At 36.3% G+C, this 24,193-nt stretch overlaps 1 protein-coding gene and 2 long non-coding RNA genes across 3 annotated transcripts; 2 read left to right on the top strand and 1 right to left on the bottom strand.

Annotated features, from left to right (window-relative positions):
* Positions 1-2,129: 2,129 nt before the first annotated feature.
* Positions 2,130-4,505, bottom strand: LOC122003647. The gene is made up of 5 exons (XR_006118019.1): positions 4,369-4,505; positions 3,405-3,465; positions 3,106-3,227; positions 2,923-2,957; positions 2,130-2,343 (listed from the first exon to the last, which is right to left on the bottom strand). It is a non-coding gene; the product is annotated as an uncharacterized LOC122003647 (long non-coding RNA).
* A 3,682-nt stretch (positions 4,506-8,187) lies between these two features.
* LOC122005565 lies at positions 8,188-10,559 on the top strand. Its single transcript, XM_042560642.1, has 2 exons — positions 8,188-9,063; positions 9,143-10,559. Exons 1-2 carry the CDS (start codon positions 8,243-8,245, stop codon positions 10,407-10,409), a joined length of 2,088 nt encoding a protein of 695 aa, XP_042416576.1. The 5' UTR covers positions 8,188-8,242; the 3' UTR covers positions 10,410-10,559.
* Positions 10,560-12,031: 1,472 nt separating this feature from the next.
* Positions 12,032-14,819, top strand: LOC122005564. Its single transcript, XR_006118420.1, has 4 exons — positions 12,032-12,563; positions 12,645-12,756; positions 13,187-13,247; positions 13,702-14,819. It is a non-coding gene; the product is annotated as an uncharacterized LOC122005564 (long non-coding RNA).
* The last annotated feature ends 9,374 nt before the right edge of the window (positions 14,820-24,193 follow it).

Raw genomic sequence — 24,193 nt, 5'->3', positions numbered from 1 at the left:
AACAAATGAAAACACGAGAGAAAGAGGAATTAGCCCAGGACGACGACGTCAGAACCAGCGGTCATTGCTCACAACCTGGAATCAGCCCGGATAGATCACTCGGGCTGGCTCCGCCATTGAACATGGACCCATTCAAGAAGTGCATGAAGCCGGTGGAGAAGTACTTGAGGGACATGAAGATGACCAAGAACAATGTCCATGATGTTGTTCTCATCGGCGAATCAACAAGGATTCTCAAAGTCCAACATGTACTAGTAGATTTTACCGATTTAATGCTAGATGATTTCCTCCTGGGCTATCTCCTGATATTACTCTAAACTCAAGGACGAGTTATTTTCAACTCTGGGCGATTGATGTAGGATAGGATCCAAAGTATTCTTTTGGATTTTTTTAATTAGTTATCTGTTAATTAAGTTTAGTTTATTTTTTATTGATTATATTTATTTATCCCAAATATCAGGGAATTAAGTCTTATTAGTTAATTTATCCTAAATATAAGTCTAGTTGGTTATTTTTCCCATTTAGATTTTTTTAGGATTTTAAAAGCTATATAAATCTATTCTTTGATGATGTTTAGGACAAGTTATTTTGATATTGAGTCAATTGATTTCGCTTAAGCCACATTACTACTACATTTCTTTTATTCTTCTATTCCCTCTCTTGTTTTCTTGAGAAGGTTTTTAAACCTAGTTTGGACTACTTATTTCGTTATTTGTCTCTTATTTTTTTCGTTAATTCCTCTGAAACATCACGCCTCAGAATAATCTCTTATTTTTTCGTTAATTCCTCCCGATCTCTCGAGTATCCTGGCTCCTTAATCTTCTGACCCCAACTCTCGTCTCTTCCAACTTCTTAGCCTCCCAACTCTCGACTCTTGACTCTCCTAGCTCCTTAGCCTTCCAACTCTCGACTCTTGGATCATTGCCCCTTTGGCTTCCCAACATCTTGGCGACATAGGATATAGAACCATTTCAGAACAAGAATAAATCATCCCGTAAATCTCAGATTATTTCATAGAGAGGATAATCATCACGCTAATTTTATATTATTTTAAGAAAAAAATAATGGTGTGAACAAGTCCTACATTATTTAAAGAACTAAATAATGACAACATGAAAAAAGGAATAGAAGGAAAGTGTCTGTGGTCTCATAAAAGGTAATCCTTTCTGGTACTTAGATATATACGCACACCTAGGTATATTAACATCCTAATACTCATTTTCTTTATCCTCTAATTTGGCATCTGAGTGGTTGCGTCGGGAACCCCCGCTGACTCCCATTCTAACTTCTTTCTTACACTACAAAAAATAAGGCATTTTGGGACGAATTTTGGGACGAATTTTACAAAAAAATTCGTTGCAAAATTTTTTGGGACGAAATCAGGGACGAAAATTTTTTCGTCCCAAAATGTTTGATGCCAACTTTTGGAACGAATTATGATTTGTTGCAAATTCAGCAACGAATTTTGGGACAAAATTGGCAACGAATAAAATTTTCGTCCCCAAATTTGTCGCAAAAAAGGAACGAATAATTTTTTTGTTGCAAACTTAGCAACGAATTTGGGGATGAATTCAGTTCGGAGGAAATAATTTTTTGTTGCCAAATTTGTCCCTATTTTTGCAACAAAATTGGGGACGAATTTAGTGAAAAATTATTTTTTGTTGCTAAGTTTGTCCCTAATATTGCAACGAATTTGGGGACGAATTCGGTGACAAATTTTTTTTGTTGCCAAATTTGTCCCTAATTTTGCAACGAATAATAAATTTGTTGCAAAATTTTAAGCATTTGCGACAAATTTGGGGACAAAAATACTAATTTAATTAATAAATAAATTTTCGTCCCAAAATTCGTCCCAGAATCTGGGACGAATTTGTGGATTCGTCCCAGAATTCGTCCCAGAATTCGTCCCAAATTCTGGGACGAATCCACATATTCGTCCCAAATTCTGGATTCGATACAATTACGATAGAGTGGGAACAAATCGTTTTCGTCGCCAAATTCGTCCCTAATACTAAATTTTTTTCCCAGATTAAATTTCTTTTTGCAATTCAATCCATAGATACATAAACACCAAATTCAAATAACATTTATATACATTCAACACATCTTAATTTCACATACAAGAGTAATAATTGAACTCGATCAACTCATAATTCAACAAATATAAAGATCTCAACAAATTTTACAAGATCTATCTTGTTCAAGCTTCTAGAAAATATTATAAAGTTCAACAATCAAATGTTATATAAGTCCATCATCCATCCAAGGAGGTAAATAAACTAAAAATACATCAAGTCATCTTCGTCTGCCCAAAAGCTTTGCACCCCTTCAAATCTCCTTTGCCTACATAACAACAAACAAATAAACCAGATCATGTGTAACAAGAAAGATTATAAATATAATACGAAATGCCCATGTAACAAGAAAGATTGGAAACAAGACATAACTATGAAATTCCTTAAACATTCAAATAAATGTCCTATTTACCAACGATATGAACCATCCATGTCATAAAATTATAAGAAGTATCTTGAAGCTAAGTAAAAACATCGTAAATATGATACAACCTAATATAAATGGCACATCAAATTGTTATAATAATACCTATTTCACCATATCAATCAATAGCTACAAATATTCTATGTCCATGTGATCACATGGAGAGCATGAAAGATATTCTTAAAATTTCCTAACATATGAAAATAGCTCAAATGAAGAAAACACAAACTAATTAAACTTAATTTTTTTGTGATACAAGTGTTTTAGTAATCATGGTTACTTGGTTGTTAGGTAAACTCTAATCATAATTTGCAATTTGAACTAATAAAGCAGTAGTAATAAATTTCAATAAATTAAAAACAATTAGAAAATAAATAAATAAATAAATAAAATTAAAAGTTTAACATGTTACTTAATACTTACTTTTTTTCTCGGACCTTTAGTTCGCCTCACCAACCCTGTTAAAAACAAATTGACAATATTAATTAAAATAAAAATTAGAAAAGTTAACAAGCCATTGATTAATGTGTAAAACAGTAAACATGAGACAAATAATCATCATACATAATTATGGGAAATTTCTTTAAATAAGCTAACAAAACTTACCCATCGTCAAAAATTAAAGTCATCATTATGATTATCATCATCCTCCTCCTCCTCCTCTTCCTCATTCTGCATTATACTTGAATTCTTGTTATACATCCAACTTCGCTCATTCTGCATTTTACCTGAATTCAGCTATTTAGTTAAACATTATTAACAGAAATAAATCTTATCATTGAAGACAAAACAACAAAGAAAAGCTTATCAAAAAGAAGAAATACAATTAATCAACTATAAAATAATTATTTAAAGCTAACTTTATATACAGATCATTAAATGCATATTAATGAACTTAGAAATACCGAAAAGACGTGAACAAATACAGTTGTCTTCAACTACACTGAGATCATGCCAAATTGAAACCTGCACAAGCAACATTATCAATTATTATAGTATTATTCTAACAATTTTAATAGAGTTGAAGCAATTGTAATTAAATTGAAATAATAATATTTTAATGGAACAAAATTTGGAAAAAAACAAAATTACTCTCTATATTAGAGCAATTGTGGATCAGAATTGACATTTTTTAGATGAAAAATAAAATATTTTGATAAGGATATTTTTGAGATAAAAAATAGAATAGGGTCGCTTCTATTTTTTTCTTTAAAAGAAAATATTTTTAACAATAATAATAATAATGAGCACCCTTTGAATTTTGTATCAAAGAAAAAAAAACATGTCAACTCTATTGTAATTTGTCCCTCCATTAATTAATTCCAATCTAAAAACTATCCTACAAGTATTTGTAATGATAAAGAGGATCAGTACACAGAAAATCAAAGGTAAATTTATACCTATGGTATGCTGGAGCTCCCCATACATTTAGGATTCGAAACCCTAGTATCAAAATTTTGCCCTAGTGTAGTTGAGATTTTATTACTTCCACACCCCTAAACTGTACATCTATATACAAGAAGAACTACAAATCTTTATCCAAAAACAGCCCTAAACCCTATTTCACAGATCATTGACATCTAAGTGATCAAGAGTTGCAGTGCTTTTCTTTGTTAACAAACAAGAATGAAGCCCTAAATTTCACAGATCAGTACTCCACCATTCCAAATCTTGCGACATCAGTGCTAGCAGCGGCGACTCGCGGCCAACTGCCGCCAGCCACGGCCACGCGCGGCCAGGCGAGGCCACGCGCGGCCAGGCGAGGCCAGCCGCGGCCTCGCGAGGCCAGCCGCGGCCTCGCGAGAAGAAGTGGGCAGATGTGGGAGAAAGGAGAGGGAAGAGGGGAGAAGGGAGAAGGGAGAGGGTTACCTGTGCCGCAGCCGATCGGGAAGGAATCAGCCGCCGCAAGAGTTGCAGTGAAGGGATGAGTGAAGGGGCAGATGGGTGGGAGGAGATTTAGGGTTAACTTATAAATTAAAAAATTTCTTTCCATTGCTTATTTTTTGGGACGAATCTAGGAATTCGTCCCCAAATCTGGGACGAATTCCAGAATTCGACCCTAAATCTGGGACGAATTCCAAAATTCGTCCCAGAATATAAAAAATTTTAAAAAAAATAAAAAAATGATTTGGAAACACTAAATATGAACTTAGAGATATCGGATTTCCGTGAAATAAGTTTCTATGGATTTCTAATTTTCTCGTGATCTTAAAAATATCTTCATCCATAATTTTAACATACTATATTAAATGCGGCAAATTTTTTTTATTATGAATTAGGTCAAATTCGGGTTAAAAAATCACCATACTAAATATATGAGGTTAAAATTTTGGATGAGGATATTTTTAAGATCATGAAAAAATTAGGAACCCATAGAAACTTGTTTCATGAAATTCCGAGATCGTTAAGTCCATATATAGGCCTTCCAAATAAATTTTCTTTTCTTTTTTATTTTTTTAAATTTGGGACGAATTCCAGATTCGTCCCAAAATCTGGGACGAATCTAGAAATTCGTCCCAAATTTTGGGACGAATTCCTGGATTCGTCCCAAATTTAAGAAAAATAAAAATTAAAAGAAAAATCATTCGGAAGGCCTAAATATGGACCTAACGATCTCGGAATTTCATGAAACAAGTTTCTTTGGGTTTCTAATTTTCTTATGATCTTAAAAATACCCTCATCCGTAATTTTAATCTCATATATTTAGTGTGGTGATTTTTTAACCCGAATTTGACCTAATTCAGGTAAAAAAACACGAAACACAATATATAATTTTAAAATTAAGGAAGAGGATATATTTATGAATAAGGGAAAATAAGAAACTTATAGACTCTTGTTTCATGAAATTCTGACATTTGTAGATCTATATTTTTAGTTTTAAACACATATTCAAACATGCGTTACACGCTAACATACTTAATTAATACTAAACTATCTATGTTTCACTAAATATGGACCTAACGATCTCGGAATTTCATGAAATAAGTTTCTATAGGTTCCTAATTTTCTTATAATCTTAAAAATATATTCATCCATAATTTTAACATATTATATTGAGTGCGGTGAATTTTTTATTACAAATTAGGTCATATTCATGTTAAAAAATCACCACACTTAATTTATTAGGTTAAAATTCAGATTTAGGATATTTTTATGATCATGAGAAAATTAGGAATCCATAGAAACTTGTTTCATGAAATTCCGAGATCATTAGGTACATATTTAGGCCTTCAGAATGATTTTTCTATTATTTTATATTTTTTTTTAAATCTGGGACGAATCCTGGATTCGTCCCAAAAATCTGGGACGAATCCAGAAATTTGTCCCAGATTTTGGGACGAATTTCTGGATTCGTCCCAGATTTTGGGACGAATCCAGGATTCGTCCCAAATTTAAGAAAAATAAAATATAAAAGAAAATTTATTTGGAAGGCCTAAATATGGACCTAACGATCTCGGAATTTCATGAAACAAGTTTTTATGGATTTCTAATTTTCTCGTGATCTTAAAAATATCTTTATCCATAATTTTAACATAATATATTAAATGCGGTGAATTTTTTATTATGAATTTGGTCAAATTCGGGTTAAAAAATCACCATACTAAATATATGAGGTTAAAATTTTGGATGAGGATATTTTTAAGATCATGAGAAAATTAGGAACCCATAGAAACTTGTTTCATGAAATTCCGAGATCGTTAGGTCCATATATAGGCCTTCCAAATAAATTTTCTATTATTTTTTATTTTTTTAAATTTGGGACGAATTCCAGATTCGTCCCAAAATCTGGGACGAATCTAGAAATTCGTCCCAAATTTTGGGACGAATCCAGGATTCGTCCCAAATTTAAGAAAAATAAAAATTAAAAGAAAAATCATTCGGAAGGCCTATATATGGACCTAACGATCTCGGAATTTCATGAAACAAGTTTCTTTGGGTTCCTAATTTTCTCATGATCTTAAAAATACCATCATCCGTACTTTTAGTCTCATATATTTAGCGTGGTGATTTTTTAACTCGAATTTGACCTAATTCAGGTAAAAAAACACGAAACACAATATATTATTTTAAAATTAAGGAAGAGGATATATTTATGAATAAGGGAAAATAAGAAACTTATAGACTCTTGTTTCATGAAATTCTGACATTTGTAGATCTATATTTTTAGTTTTAAACACATATTCAAGCATGTGTTAAACGCTAACATACTTAATTAATACTAAACTATCTATGTTTCACTAACTATGGACCTAACGATCTCGGAATTTCATGAAATAAGTTTCTATAGGTTCCTAATTTTCTTATAATCTTAAAAATATCTTCATCCATAATTTTAACATATTATATTGAGTGCGGTGAATTTTTTTATTACAAATTAGGTCATATTCATGTTAAAAAATCACCACACTTAATTTATTAGATTAAATTTCAAATTTAGGATATTTTATGATCATGAGAAAATTAGAAATCCATAGAAACTTGTTTCATGAAATTCCGAGATCATTAGGTCCATATTTATGCCTTCCGAATGATTTTTCTATTATTTTTTAATTTTTTTAAATCTGGGACGAATCCTGGATTCGTCCCAAAATCTGGGACGAATCCAGGATTCGTCCCAAAATCTGGGACGAATCCAAGATTCATCCCAGATTTTGACCCATTTTTTTCATTTTTTTCTGAAATATATTTCGATTCTGGAACGAACCCTGGATTCGTCCCAGAATCTGGGACGAATTCTAGATTTGTTCCAGAATTTGGGACGAATCCTGGATTTGTCCCAGAATCTGGGACGAATTTTGCAACGAAAATAATGTTCGTTGGGAATTTGCGACGAAAATATTTTGTTGCAGATTTCGTTTCTAATTTGGATCAAATTTTGTGTTTGTCGTCAAAATTGTTGCGATTTTGGGACGAAAATTTTTCGTCCCAAACTTTCGTCCTTAAATTATTGTTTTTTTATAGTGTTATTTATCTTTATCTAGACTCCCAACCATATCATCATCCCCATTATTACTATTAACAAGAGTCAACTTACCAATAATTCACTCATTGACATTCACGAACCGGAGCAGTATACCTGAGAGGCTAACATCTTGTTATGCATAAATAAAATTTAATTTTTGTCTTATGTGTATAGTATGGAGATAAAACCACTAAACAAAATAATAAAATAGAATTACAATTCAAATTGTATCTATTAATTTATTAAAAAATATCCAATTCTTTCTCTTCACTTTTATCAAAAGAAGAAAAAACAATGAACGGAAAAAAGAAAAAAAAAAATCAAAAGGGCCGCAATGAGTGATATGATTAGGTGAGGTGGAGAGACCGATGGACATTGGAAAATGACTTACTGATTGACCTCGTCAACGTCAACACCCGGAGCTCATTTTATTACGACGATCCTTTCTTTCATTAAAAAAACAACAAAAAGGTAAATCTCCGAAGTGTATAAAGCACTGAGATGGCAAAGTGATATGTTATAATATTATAATCAACCACACCGTAGTGTGCCTATTCGACATTGACGTGGCTTCGTTTGTCATTGGAGTAAAAAAAGGCTGCCACTATTGAGTGTGACGGTCTTTGTGTTGACTCTAGCTCAGTGCTCATCCTAATAATTTTACTGCACATGCCAACCTCTATAAATGTTCATATGCTTGTTAATTTGCAGCTAACGCATGCGAATCCTTGCTTAGTTTCCCTGTCCGAGCAATTCTTAGAAGATTCGTTTTAAATTTCTATGGCGAATAGTACTGCAGACTGGCAGAGTCATACAATACGTGTCCAAGAAGGCATAAGCATGGTCATCACCTGCGCCTCCATGCTGCTCATCTGCCTCAACTTCCTCATTGCGGCCACCAAGCACCGGCTTTGGCACTCCAATTCCCCAATCGACAAACTGCACAAGTACGTCCTTAACCAGATACTGGAGCCGCTCATGAACCTAGCCACCTTCTATCTGCTCTCCAAGCCCTTGAAGAACATCTACCTCGTCTGGGGTGTGATCTTGATGATCGCCAACGGCACTCTCACTTGCATCGCCGATGCCTTCACCCTTTCCGACTCCAACTCCATGAGACTCTTCTTCATCGGGCTGCTTAGCTACAATCTGATCGGCTATTGCCAGGACATCCAAAAAGCTGATCCCTTTTCCCACTTCGTCATCAACCTGTGGGCGATTTGGGGCTTGATCATCCTGAAGACGGTGGAGAAGTTCTTCAGCTTTTGGGCTGCCAAACGCGCGTTCGGAACAGATAGGACCAACTTCATATCTGACTACATGCGATTTGAGCATAAGCTGAGCACCGGCACTCCCAATCCCGTCTCGATGCGAGGTTATAAATACATTGTGAGCGGAGAAGACAAAGTATCATTTGAGACAGAGGTAGCAGATGACCGCCAGGCGCATATCGTCATCGCAAACGAGTTGAGCGATGAAGTGGTGACGGTGGAGAGGGTGTGGCACTGCAGAGGTCAGCTGCTCGGACTCAAAATGGACCCAGATGCGAAATTCAAGGATGTATGTCTCTCCTTCGCCTTGATGAAGCTGCTGAAAAGAAGGTTCTAGTTGAGTTTCTATTATGCAACAATCTTGATTTAATTTGTAGCCTGCTACGGTTGACTCATGCTCTTCACGTAGGTTTCACGATTACCCTACTGAGGAACTAAACCAAGTATCCAAGAACACGACATTGGTCTTACAGGGGCTCCTTGACTCGCAGGACAATAACAGGGCCTTTCGGGTGATCGTGACAGAGTTAGGGTTCTTAGAAGACATCTTCTTTTCCCAGTATCCTATTATTTTCGGTTGTGGATTTCCGATCTACAATTATCTTCTGTCTCTGTTGTTGTTGGGAGCCACCGGTTGCCTCGCCAACACAGCTTATTCTGACACAGACGATCTGGGAGGCAACGATATTGATCTTTATATCACTTTTGTTCTCGTAGCCATGATCATTATCATGGAGATCACTGAAACAGCCACTTACTTGTTCTCCGACTGGAACAAAGTGACGTTACTGATCAACTACGTAAAGTTTCCATGGCTACAAAAATCATCTTTTATCAACACGGCGCTTCGATTCTTGTGCAAGATAAAGATCTTGCAACCTGTGCGCGATACAATCGGACAGTACTCGCTCCTTGAACAGTGCGGCAAGTTCTCGATCAGAGCTAAGCTGTGCAATAGCAGGGCAACCTGCGGCAATGGGGTCATGAAATTCTGCCGTGCATCTGTCAAATTACCCGACGAGGCGAAGAGCATGATCTTGGATCAGCTCCGTCAGTTAAGCCGAGGCCCCCTCTCCAACGGTGAGTCGTCACTGCGTCGAAATGGGATGGAAGAACTGGGCTGGACCTGCAAGCTTCCGGCCAGCACGCAGACGATTCTGATATGGCACATTGCCACTTGCTTCTGTGAAACAATCAGACCATCGAGAAGGCCTCTCGCGTCGTCGGGAAAGGAGGTCGCCACCGCTCTATCGAAGTACTGCGCGTACCTCGTTGTCTTTGTTCCGGATTTGCTGCCGGATCAGGGCAACAGAGCAAAAAGAGTCTTAGACAAGGTGGTGAGTGAGATCGACGACCTTCTGGAGGGGGCCAAAGATGAGAGCGAAATGTGGAAGAAGATGATGGAGCTTGAATCGAGAAAAAAGGGCACGATAGTGGAGATGGGTGCTGAGTTGGGGAAGACGTTGGTGGAATCCATCAGTGATGAGAACAAAAGATGGAAGGTGCTGGCGGAGTTCTGGGTAGAGTACGTCCTGTACCTTGCACCGTCGGACAACGTTCAAGCTCACCGAGAAAACCTTGGTTCCGGAGGGGAGTTCATAACCCATCTGTGGGTTCTCCTGTATCATGCAGGCGTTCTTGAGCGGCCGGAGATAGCTCCAAACACCTACCCGTGATGGTGCGTCTGCACACTTGCGTTGTTACTCGATCCAACAATGACTTAGAAGAACTTCCTAAATAAAGAAGGTACTACATAAACTGTTTTATAATGTTAGTATAGATGAAATATCGAATAAAATTCTTGTTATTTGAATTTAGTTTGTTTATAATTGAGCTGAGCTTTATTTAATAAATATATTGATAGTTCACGAATTTATTTGAATTTTTATCGAATCTAAACGAATTTAATAATTATAAATTTAAATATTTATTAAAAACTAAATTATATATTTAGAAAAAAACATAATATTTTTATTAAAATTTATAATTTTATTCTAATAAATAAATTTAATATATTTATCTATATGTTTCATAAGTAGAATGTAAGATCTATAAATTCAATATCAAAACTATTATTTTTTTTTATTTAAAAGTTGATTCATGAGCTTAATGAATATGTTCACGAGCTAACGAGTCGAATATTATGAAGTTTGAACTTGGTTTGTTTATCTTAACGAGCTTTATTAAATAAGCTTAAACAAGATTTTATCGAATCGAGTTTCGAATAACTCATGAGCGGCTTGGTTCATTTACACTCCTACACTGGATCAAATGCTTGGTTATCTTGAGTAATATTGTCTAAAAGTTGGAGAGATAACACGTTAGACAGGTGGTTGTGAGGTTGACTGAACGACGACATTAGATTGGAGTAGGGCTGTGAATGGGTGCAAAAATCCCTCATGCATACACTCGAGAGAGCAGACAAACGTCAGTGCCAAAAATTAGGGAAGGGGTCCCCAGCGAAGGTCCTTCGACACTCAAGTCAGTATAATGTTCGAACAGGAATTTGAACAGTAGATGTGTAGCAGAGAGTATGCATTGTAAAAGTATGCTTCAAAACATATTAAAGCATACATTGCTATTGGAGAGGATTCCCTTTATATACCACTTCTCATAACCTCCGCAATTATGAGGTAGTAGAGAATGTCGGGTGTCAGAAGTTATCGAGTAAGAGAATATGTATTCTGGGAGGCATATAATTACCATTCGAGGAATCTTCCGTTACTCGTGCGCACTCTTTTTTGTAACTGACATATGCCATTAGTGAGGTGGTTGAAGGAATATGATGTCATAAAGTGTCAGATAATGGAAAATGTAGAGTCACCTTTGATGAAGATTCTATTGAATGCCCATGTAATAATGGAAGAATATTCTATGACAAGTGGTTATTATTCTCTGATAGACTGTTGCGATTTTATGGCAATGTGGTTGTAAAATACCGAACAAAATAAAAAAAAAAAAGGTAATTTGACAAATAATCTTATTGGTTTTTTCAGAAATTTTTAAAAATTTTCTGGGAATTTTTCGGATCTCGTATGACAAGTTTAAGGGGATGAATTTATAGGCTAAGTGAAAGCCTATTTGTAATATCCCAATTGTGCAAAAAGGCGGGTCCTGCCGCCCAGCGGCCCCCTAGGCCTGGCCCCACAGGGATCTTAGGAGGAGGTAAATCAGCGGTGAATGCTGGCCCGGGTAAAGCGTGGTGTCTCCGGAATTTAACACAAAACATAAAACTATTTGTAATATCCCAATGAATTGGGAGTTGATTGAGGAAATAACCTAGGCTTTAATTGGGAAAGCCCTAAGTTTGTTTCTTTTTCCTTATTTCTTCTCATTTGTGCCGATTCCCCTTTCTCTTCTTCTCGTGCCCTAGCCATCACCATCGCTTGAGCCCCTCTTCCTCTTCTCGTCTCCTTCGCGAGCGATCTCCGCCCGATCCACCGTCGTCGGCGTCGAGAGACACTACCCGAATCGACGCCTCCCGAACCCCTCCTCTCCTTCAATCGCCAAAGCTGGAGCTATCGCCGAGGTCTTTGAGTTTCCCTCCCTTGTATGGGCTGCCTTCGGCCAAGAGCAGGGAAGTGCCGTCCTCTCACGTGCGACACAACCTTGCGTGACCTAGCATCGCCAATGTTGCTGGCGTAGATGCACACCGAGCCGTGCCGTTAGAGGTTGATCTCCTTCCTCTGGCCGGTTGCCACCTACCTCTACAATTGATTGCTGCTGATCCATCTTGTGCCTTAGTTGGCACTATCAGAGCACTTCTGTCCCAGTCTGATGCAGTCATCCATTTCACCACCGATAGCTTCTCCCTATTCCGTCCATCCATGGTGAGGTTTCACAGTTTCACCTATATTCCCTGTTGCAAGTTTTCTATCTCAATTGAGACTGAAGTGAGTTATCCACAACAGCTTGTCGCTGGAATCTCATTGGTAGCAGATAGTCGACCCCTTCTGCTCATCGTCGTCGCTGCCGTGTACCACTGCCAGGGATCCATTGGCGGAGAGGGAATGACCGAATAAGGTAAGCTCTGGTCTTGATTTCTAGGATTATGTAAACTAAATTGCTTCTATTTATGGAATAGGATCTTGATTAATTCTTAGATACCGTGGATTGATTAATAGAGTTGGATATCAATAGAGCTAAGCATTTCTAAGTTGGAGGCAACTGATCCTTATCCAAGGAACAGTGTTAGTTCCCATCCGTATGTTTTTTCCCTTTAATTTATATCGTAGATGATCTATGTTGTTAAAGAATCCTATGGGTTATGGATTAATGTCTTTCTTGGATTAAATGGGGAAATGTGAAGGAATAATATAGATTTGATTGAGGTTAATTAAAATTAGGGTTTTCCTTAATCAGATTCGGTTATAGGTTAGTCACCTAATTCATGATGGGCTTAGTTAATTGGTTCATGTTTGTCATAGCTATAATATGTATTATGTGTTTGCAGGATTTTGATTCGATACGGGTGATTTGACGTTGGGATTGGATTGGCACGAACTATGCATAAGGTGAGTACTTCTTGCTTTATTTCTTTAGTACATTGATCTTAGTACATGAGTTATATTTTCGGATAGTTTCTGTATTTATGTTGACTCCACTCATATTTTTCCTGTGCTTGATACTTATCCACTCAATCTTTGAGAAACTTGTTTCTATATCTATACAGTCTCTCGTTGCTATCTATGATATTTAGCAGATATCATATACCAGATGCTAGATATTAGATATTGGATATATGGATACTAGATACCATGCTTACTTGCATGAATGTTGTTATTTATACACTGATAACCATGATTTTGTTACATTATTTTGATTCATAATGCATATTCTTAATGATCTTGTTCATAGATGAAACCTATGTTTACATCATATTTCATGCATTACATTTATTTTGAACTTAATTGCAAAATAGCTTAAAATCATGGTATTTGATGCTAATAGTTGATATATTCTTTGTAGGTATCAAAAGGATCATGATCCGATCAAATCATATCAGAATTGCGATCAAATCTAGGGTTAAACGAGATGATCAAGCTTTAAAAGCATTATGGACCGTTCATCCAAGATCAGAGCCGATCTAAGCCATCAGTTGAAAATCTGGCCCATCCAACCTAATGAAGAGCAGATCTTAGCTGTTGAAGATCCAAAGCTTTTGATCCAGATTTGAAGTCATCCAGCCGTTAGATGAGATCAGAGCATTCTCAACCGTTGATCAGATTTGAGGTTGATTTAAAAGGCTCGAGAAGCTACAGTGTTCTTCAAGCTCAGTTTCTTCCTTGCGATTTTATGCCACTGTTCATCATCTTCTCCGACGTTCCCGTTCCACTTCCAGATCTAAGAACTGAATCACTTCATCTCTGGTGAGCTTACAACGATCTAGCGACCAGCAATCAAGGGGCAAAGCGCGATTTGAGGGCGTTCCCCGTTCGTGATCTTGATATCTGCGAGCGCCATTCAAGCACAGTTTTGAGGGTGTTCCCCGATCTGATGTTGTCATCATCCAACTGAAGTGGCTGAGGACGTTCCCCGTTCTTCAGAGTCCATTCCATCCTCGATTTTACCTCGCAATTCCAAGATATCCTCTGTTTCTCAATGGCTGGCGAATTCAGGTAAATCCGAGCTAGTTAGGGCATTCCCAGTAGCTTGGACTTCATCCTAAATAAGCTAGGAGTTCATTATTTCGTTGCTGATTGCTCGAAGGGCGTTCCCAGAAGCAAATCAGTAACACGGCAGAGAGAAGAAGTTTGGATCCGGGGTTTGGATGTGGAATGCAATTTGTTTTAGTTTACTTTTTAATTGTTCATGAATCTGCTAAGATCTAATGATCTGATTTCTTAGCTTTGCAATTCCGTTTGATTATTTAGTTTTGCTACCTCATTTATTTTGAATTACTGCGATCCAATTCTTGTTTCAGCTACTTAACTAGTTGAAATTTAGTTTCTGTTTTGAATTAGAAGTTCTAATTAACAAAAGTTTGTTTAGTTTTTGCTATTTAGTAAGCAAATCTTTGTTCTCTGCATTGAATGTGTTGTGACTAAGATGGAGTTCAATGTTAACGCTCACTTGAGTTTTTAATTGTTACCTCAATTATATGTTAATAATCATGTGTGAGATTGAATAATTTGTTAGTTGAAGAACTTGAGTCAATAATGATAGATTAATACTGATTTGATGAAATGAAGGTGATCATGTTTAGAGGATAATACTCTTTCTTTGACTCTATTCTTGATTTTATTAGATGAATTCAATTTGAAATGTGAGTTAAATGGAAGTGCCTAGTTGACATTGTTGATGTAAGGATTCAATTTGAATCAATACTAGAATTCACACACATTCACTAGTTATCCTTGGAAAAATATGACTTGGGACTCGTTGCTACAACACTTATCTTTAGTTTAGTTGAGTTCCCAATCTTTATTAATTTGGAGCGCATAGTGACATGCAAAACGGCGACTGCCACACACCTTATTGAGCATGCTTGCTTCATGTAGCATACCTGTTTTCTGTTTATATATATGATGACTATTGCATCTTGCGCATCATGTTATGACATGCATACTAACGACCATTGTCTCCCTTGTGGTGTGAGAGAATCGCCAGTCAGGGCCGCACACTTGGTTACTCATGGGTAGTGGTAGCTGGAGTGTGCCACTTGTCCTGTTGTGCTCGCACTCGCTCACTCATGGGTAGTGGTAGCTGGAGTTGCGAGTAGCAGAGACCCCCGTCGTGGACGTAACTAGTTAGCTACTATGCAACTGTCCCCTCGGCTACTCGAGAGTAGTGGTAGCTAGAGTGGTGTACAACCTGTCACTGACCTGACCTCTTGACTATATAGGGGTCATGGTGCAGAGGGGTGGGCGGGAGTGACCATCCGTGCATACGCTGTTATTATTATATCTACTGATGCTGTTGCTTACTTATGCTGCTATTGCTTATTTATGTTGCTATTGCTTACTTATGCTGATATGCTCACATATGTTGAGATATATACCTGAGGTATGGGTTAGACACTGGTTTGCTTATTGGTAATATGTATATACCTCACATGTTACCCATGTAGTTATGAGCAGTATTGTAGCAGATCTTTGTTACACCTAACTTTCTATTATTAGCCTAGGATATAGTTTCAGGTATGGACACTTATTATGATATCACTGTTGTATCTGCTATTTATCTCTCCGAGACTGTATATCTTTGTATCTCTAGTTTTTTACTATACTCATGCACTATCTGTTTATTACCTGCTGAGTCTTAGTACTCACCACCTCATAAACTAGTTTAATTCGCCAGCAGGTAAAGGATTTATGGAGTCGCTTAGAGGTCCTGTTCGCTAGTCCCACGTCACATTCGAGGACGATCTTCTGGTTTCGGTTTCTTATTCTATTTTGTTTTGGATTTGTGATCTTGGCATTGTAATAGTTTGATGCGGATTTGGAATTTTGTCCTGTGGTATCTTGTATTCGGTTTGGTATGTTATGTTAAGCCGAGCCTACTCGCAGTTAGTTGTTTTGTTCGTTTCATATTCGTTATTTTGTGATTTCTGCTGTGTTGGTTTTTAGGACAGTCGAGTGGGTTGTTTAATGTATATATATAACCGCGTGATTGTGTTTTATTTTGTTCCAACCGTGTGGCTGAATATATAACTGCGTGGTTGTGTATATATTCCAGCCGTATGTGGATGATGTATTTTGTATGTATGTATGTTTCAGATTGTCACTGGTACAGGGGAGACGTCGTCGGATTTTTGTTTGGCAGGGACTCTCTGGGGGCGTGATAATTTATTGGTATCAGACCCACAGGTTTTCGCAACCTATTTTCTTTGTTTTTGGTTTCCGTGATTTGGTTTCTCGATGTGACTTTTCAAGTTTTGGGATCAGGCAACGATAGGAATCTCCAAGCTATAGGAGGTATGTGGTCTATTATTATCATACACTTCCATTGTTATTTGCCTAATTATTTATACCATGTATGACTTGTGTTATGTCAGTCATTAGTTTGATCTATCAAACACTGCTAGAGATTAGGGATTATAGTCTCATGGAATTTCTTTTACCATACCACCAGTATTATTAGTTTCTATTATCACTAGTTTAGTAGTGGATAATATCTGCTAAATATCATGTTGGTTTGGTTAGTAGAGTATCGATTTACTCGTGTTGGTTCGGTCAGTAGAGGATCGATTTATTTTTGGCAGTTTGATCAATAGAGGACCAATTTACTCTTGTTGCTTCGGTTAGTAGATAATCGATTTACTTTTATTGACTTGGGCAGTAGAGGATTGATTTATTCTAGTTGGTTCGGTTCATAGAGGACCAATTTACTCTTGTTGCTTCGGTTAGTAGAAGATCGATTTACCTTTGTTGACTTGGTTAGTAGAAGATTGATTCATTCTTGTTGGTGTAGTATTAGGGTACTGAGTTACTTTTATTAGTTCGGTCAGTGGGAGACTGACTTACTCTATTTCATGAAGACTCTGACCTTTAAGTTATTTGAGTTTAGTTAGATAACCTAGAAGACGTATTTGAGTACATGACTTATACATACGTAGAAGGAATTGAATTAGCCGCATACCATTATTGGCTTGACTAGTCTGTAGAGGATCGATGTATTTTATTCCATCGGGAATTTAACCATGGATTTTATGTACATGGTTGGGTAATTTAAAAGGTACGTTTGGATAGATGACCTCCACCGATGTGGAAAAGTGTAGAGCTAGCTGCTTAACACTTACGAAATATAACCATTATAGGATGTATAAATTGGAGAGTACATTCAAATATATGATTTGTACTGGTGCAGAAAAGATAAAGGGTGCTGCTTATCCTTTACGTGACTAGGTATCACATGAAGGAAAGTGTGGAAGTTTCAGATGATGATCTTCGAGGAACAGAGCGACGATCGACAGTTATGTTTGTTAGTTATTTGTTGATAGTGCTTCTCTACCCTTGTATGCACTTCACTAGAGGTTATTGAACCTCAGGTGGAGCAATCATAGTAGTGTTGGAGTGTATACTAAAAGCCTAGCTTTTGGTATAAACATTTATCTAGAAATAAGAATCACATTGGTCAAATGTCTACATTTATGATAAATGTAGTTGTTCAATTAATTTATATTGTAGGTGACATGGTGTGTGGTGTCACACACAGAAGATCATGTTATCAGTACCTTATAAATTATAAACAGTAGCTCACGACCATGATGGAAAGGAACAAACCATTGGAAGGTCGTAGTGTAATTAGGTATTAGTTTATCTTGACTATATAATTACATTAGTACACTCAGAGTGTATTGAGTAGGACCATTTGAGGTCGTTTCTTTTATACTGACTTTATAAAGAAACAAAGACCTCGGTTATTATGGAAGTGTGTGCTCTTAATCCTAATGTAATAACAAGCACATATATTTGATATTTATTTCTTTAATTTATCAATGGGTGAGATTTAGTTCGTTGAATCAATAAACCCGATAAGTTGGGAAATGGTATCACTTATAGTGTGTGTTGTTGATTATAGAAGGAAGCGTGTCCTAGAGATACTAGGTTGATAATGTCCTCAAGAGGAGCTCATAAAGATTGTCATGTTAAACCCTGCGGTGGACTTAGTCCGACATGATAATAAGGTTGAGTGGTACTACTCTTGGACTTAGATATTAATTAAATGAGTTGTCAGTAACTCACTTAATTAGTGGACATTCGATATCTTAAACACAGGGAGACTAACACACTCATAATAAGAAGGAGCCCAAAAAATGTAATTTGGGATTGGTGCGGTAGTTCAATGATAGTTCTCTAGTGGAATGAATTATCATTGATAAAATTAAGTTGTGTGTTCGGGGCGAACATGGGATGCTTAATTTTATCGGGAGACCAAAACCAATTCCTCCTCTCGGTCCCTATCGTAGCCTCTTATTTATAGAGTACTATACCCACATATACCCACCTTCTATACCCACCTGAAGGGGGCCGGCCAAGCTAGCTTGGGAACCAAGCTAGGGCCGGCCTAAGCTTGGGTTTAAGGTGGCCGGCCCTAGCTTGAACCCAAGCTAGTAGGGCCGGCCAAAATAAATTAAAAAAGAAATTTAATTTTAATTTTTATTATAATGTGGAAGATATAATTTAAAGAGAATTAGAATTAAAATATCTCTCTTGTAAAAGATTTACAAAAGATTAAAGAAAGAGATTAGATCTCTTTCCTTATTTGTAGATTGGAGAGATGTTTTATTTTCTCTTTAAAATTATTCACATGTTGATAAAATTAAAATTATAGAAATTTCCTTTTATCAACCATGAAGAGATTTTAAAGAGAAATTTTATTTTTTAAAATTTTCGGAAACAAATTAGGAAGTTTTAATTGTTGATTAAAACTTGTCCTCTTTTGTTTTCCAATGATGTGGCCGGCCACTTGAAATTAATTGGGGAAATTTTATTTTATTTCTCTCAATTAAATCATGTCAAGGAAATTAAGGAAAATTTATTGTAATTAAATTTCCTAATTTGCCTAGGCCAAGGAATATAAAAGAAGGGGTGAGGGTGCCTTCACAAGACACAACATCTATTATTCCTCTCCCTCTTTTGTTCCTTGGTGTGGCCGGCCAACCTCTCCCTCTCTTCCTCTTGTGGTGGCCGAACCCTACCCTTCTATTGGAGCTCTTGTGGTGGCCGGATACTACTCGGAGAAGAAGAAGAAGAAGGAGAGAAAGCTAGCATCTCTTGGAGCTTGGTTAGTATTTTGTTTTCTTCCTTGGTGAAGCTTCCTCTTTGTTGGCGAACCTAGCTAGGAGGAGAAGAAGGTGATTGGTGGTTTCTCGTCTCGGAAGATCGTTGCCCACACAACGTCCGAGGTTAGAAGAGGAATACGGTAGAAGATCAAGAGGTTTTTCTACAAGGTATAACTAGTAAATTTTATTTCCGCATCATGCTAGTTATTTATGGAAATAATACCAAATACAAGAGGCTTACGTTCTAGAATTTCGAATATGTTTTTCAAGTTGTGTTCTTTTGTTTCTTTCTTTTCCTTGTGATTTGATTGTTCTCTTTGGTTAACCTAAAGTTATTTTAGGAAATTATATATTCTCTTTCTATTAAAGGTTTTGTCTAGTCGGTGGTGGTTGCTCCCATATCCAAGAAGGCCTTTTGCCTCGCCACGTCGAACCTTTATGGAAATTAATATTTAATGGAATTAATAACTTAAGGAGACTTGGGTCGAACGTGTTAAGTTCGCAGGAGATCCAAGTCAAAACCTAAAAGAACAAATAGATTAAGTTTTGGATCAAACGTGTTAAGTTCTGCAGCGATCCAAAATTTAATTTAAAAGAACACATGGTAGCTAGGAAAGGTTCGACCTTTGTACAAAATTTTTGCATGCAGTGGAACCTATAGGTTTTCCGAGTAGCAACCAACAATTGGTATCGAGCTAGGGTTTGCCTCTTTGTATTTGGTATTTAGTTTAATTATGCACATATCATACATAATTTAGGCGGGATAATAGTAGGATGTGCTAACTTTGTGGATGCGGGATCCAACTATTATGGCTTTTAGTTAATTATGTGTGTGATTGGACCCTTGGACATGTCAAGGGCAATTTATATGTGTGTGCATGATTGTATTAAAACAGGAGCTGTATTTAGTTTTATTAGGATTTTATTTTGATCTAGATACATGTACATTCCTTTTATGGAATATAGGATCAAAATATAAAATTCTATTTATGTCATGGATCGAATCTTGCAAAGCGTGGAACCTTCTAAGGACCGAGGCGCAGTGGAACTAGTAGCAAGATGGATGCGACAGCTAGACCCGGTGGCGGTGGCCAAATATGGCAGTAGCTTGGGATGACAACACACGGAGGACAACTAGAGATAAAAGCCATAATAGTTGAAAATTATATTTTCTATTTATTGCTTTTATATTGTGCTGTGTGTGCATGTTAGTATACATGACTAGTAGGCTAGCATAGTTAAAATTCCTCGTTTATAAATAACTAAGTGGGAGAGAGATTTTTAAATAAATCCCATGGTCTCCATTACTGGTTTGTAAGTGATGCAAACAAGCTTGCGCGTTGGCTCTGAGTGCCTTCCTCCATAACGGATGAGCTTGTTTGTGGATCACTAGAACAGACTTCCATTTTTGGATGACTATAGGAAGTTAATTAAAGAGCGTGTGATCTTCCCCAACGGAAGGGGCATAATCTTATTAATGGACTTAGTGTCAAGTAATGGTATACACTTAGACACATCTAATAGTATCCTCCCCATCGGAGTCACTGCTATTATTTGTGTGACCAAATGAAACCAACTATTAATTTGTCATAAAACTAGGTTGACAAGATAATAAAATTAAAGGGTTAAAACCCCTCTTACAAATGATTGATTTTGTATACGTCCACACTAACGTGGCATACAAAATTAACGGTGTTTGAGATAATTTTATTTGTCATAAAGATACGTTGACAAGATAGTTAATGGGTAAAACCCTCCTTTTACAAATGTTGAATTTGTATACGTCCACACTAACGTGGCATGCAAAATTCACGGTGTTTGAGGTGTTGGTGAATTTAAATAATATTGTTTGAGGAATCAATATTTTATTTTAAATTCAAAGAGTTTTGACCAAATATTTGATCAAAGATAGATCAACTATTAATTTTATTCGTCATAAAGTAAAGTTGACGAGATAATAAAATTAATGAATAAAATCTCCTCTTCGATTTTGTATACACAAAATTCATGGAGATTTTAAGGAGTTGATCTTGACCAAATATTTTTGTGATTCTTAGGATGTTTGTCAATCCCTAGTAGTCATACTATAGAAAAAGACTTATTAGTCCCAATTGTAATGATTGGAAATAGGACTTGGACATTAAGGTAGACTGTCTTCTTAGAACTAAGAACAATTTAGATGTATTTAATTCATTAGTTGAAACATGTCCAGTGGTATTATCTACTAGAACCTGGAGTGTAGATACAAGATGTCATTAATCATGTCTGCAATTCATTGCAGGGTTCCAGGAAACCCGACAACTAAATGAAAGGTAAATCACCGTCCACATGGGCACTACTGTAAAAGTGATAGCTGTTGCAGTGGGAGATGTTTATCCTTTGATAAGAATAAAATATGGATTTTAAGTAATTGTCTTTACGTACCAAGTTTAGAAAGAACCTGATTTCAGTTTCTAAACTATTATAGATATTGTGTCTATTTTGATAACAAAGTTGTTATCAAGAAAAATAGGAAAGTTATCTATTCTGGTATGATGGTTGACAATTTATAATCCAATAACTCCCACGATGCAACAAATGGAAATTAGTAACACATCTTCTAATTTTAAGAGAAAGCAACCTTCGGAAATGAACCAATTATATCTTTGGCATATAAAGCTAGGTTATACTTGAGTAGGATTCATTGGTAGCTGATGAACTTTTGGGTTCATTGGTAGTGGAAATCTTTCCAACTGCGAGTCTTACTTGGAAGAAAAATAACCAAGAAGCTTTTAAGTCCAAGGGGTATGAGTCAAAGATATGTTGAAATCGGTTCATTCTGATTTGTGTGATCCTATGACTATCCGGACAAGAGGTAGTATTGAATATTTTGTCTAATTTATAGACAACTATTCAAGATACAAATAAATTTACTTAATGTAAAGACTAAGTACTTTGATTAGTTCAAAGAGTACAAGGTTGATGTGGAGAAATAAAGTAAAAAGTCACTATGGAAGATCGTAGTGGCAAGTACCTCTTGAGAGATTTATCGGAAGTTGGATTTCAATCCTAACTAACTGCATCCGGTACACCCCAACAGAATGGTGTAGTAGAAAGAAGGTAAAGAACTCTTATGGAATAATTAGATAGATGATGAGTTATTCAGAAAATTACCAAATTTGTTTTAAGGATAAACTCTGAAAATGAAAGTGAACATAGTGCCTTCCAAGTCATAACTCTCTACTCATATAGAATTGTTGAATAGGCGTAAGCCTATTTGAAGCATATTCGGATTCGGGTAATCCAGCACATATGTTAAAGAGAGATAATGATAAGTTGGATAGGAGTTCACTTGTTTGTAAGTTTTCCTAGATAAACAAAAGTAAGTTTATAGTCTTAAAAATCAGAAGGTCATTGATAGCATCAATGACTGATTTTTAGAAAAGGACTATATAATGAACCACGTGCTCATAAGTAAATTTGTTCTTAAGAAAATAATAAAAGACATGTCTAATCTAGTACCAACTGTACAAGATGAGATACCACAAGAAAACTGCAACACGTATCACAAATGATACACAATTGCAGAAAATACCTTGTCATAGTGGGAGGGTTGTTAAGCAACCTTAAAAGATTAATGTTTTGGGAGAGTTTTTGAACTCGATCCCTGAAGGACATGAACCTGATCTCCGGACATATGACGAAGCACTCCAAGATAAATATGAAGCATCTTGGCAAAGAGTAATGAATAATAGAATTAGAATATATGTATTCTAATAAAATCTGAAAGTTTGTAGAACCACCAAGTGGTGTAAAAGCCTTTGGGTGTAAAAGGTCTATAATAGAAAAAGAGGGATAGACAGGAAGGTAGAAACCTTCAAAGCAAGGCTTGATGGAAAAGGAAACCTTTTCACCGGTAGCCATGCTTAAGTCTATCCGATTCTTTTATCTATTTGGCAAGTGGATGTCAAGACAGATTCCTTAATGGAAGTCTTGAAGAAAGCATCCATATAAAGCAACCGTAAGGTTCATTCGAAGTGCTAAGAGCATCTTGTGTGTAAGCTCAATCGATCATGGACTGATACAAAGCTTCAAGGTCTTGAACATCCAGTTTATCAAAGTAATCCACACCTATGGATTTATTGAGTAAACGGATAAAGTTTTGTGTATACAAAAGATGTGATGGAAAAGTGGTGGTATTTCTTGTACTATACGTAGATAATATTTTTGGTAGTTGGAAACAATATCAAAATGTTGTCGAAGTAAGGGTATGGTTGTCCAAATAATTCGATATAAAGGACTTGGGAGAATGTATATATTTTTAAGATCAAAGTAATAAGGGATCACAAGAAAAATATATTTATTCCAAGCTTGATACATCGGAAAATCCTTGCTCGTTTTAAGCATGCAAAACTCCTCAAAAGGTTTCTTACCTTTTAAGCATGGAGTGTCTTTATCTAAAGAGATGTCTCCGATGACATTAAAGGAGATTGAGGACATGTAGGCGGTTCTTTGGCGATTAGACAACCTAATGTATGCTATGCACAAGATCAATCTGTTTTGCCAAGAGCATAGTTAGCAGATATCAAAGTAATCCTAGACAAGGACATTGGAGACTGATAAAGCATATATTAAAGTACCTTAGAGACACTAAAGATTATATGCTAGCTTACAAGGCGGTTAATTTGGTTCCTATGGGTTGTATGGATTTTGACCTCCAATCGGATAGGGACAATAATAAGTCAACCTCGGGAT

This window comes from Zingiber officinale, chromosome 7B, assembly GCF_018446385.1.
Source record: "Zingiber officinale cultivar Zhangliang chromosome 7B, Zo_v1.1, whole genome shotgun sequence".
Classification (NCBI taxonomy): Eukaryota; Viridiplantae; Streptophyta; class Magnoliopsida; order Zingiberales; family Zingiberaceae; genus Zingiber; species Zingiber officinale.
This window is presented reverse-complemented; position numbering and strand designations above follow the sequence as displayed.

Bases quoted from the DNA above. Each gene is read 5' to 3' on its own strand.
- LOC122005565 (XM_042560642.1), top strand. From the start codon at position 8,243: ATGGCGAATAGTACTGCAGACTGGCAGAGTCATACAATACGTGTCCAA. The intron at 9,064-9,142 runs GTTCTAGTTGAG...CTCTTCACGTAG, and splicing joins ATGAAGCTGCTGAAAAGAAG to GTTTCACGATTACCCTACTG.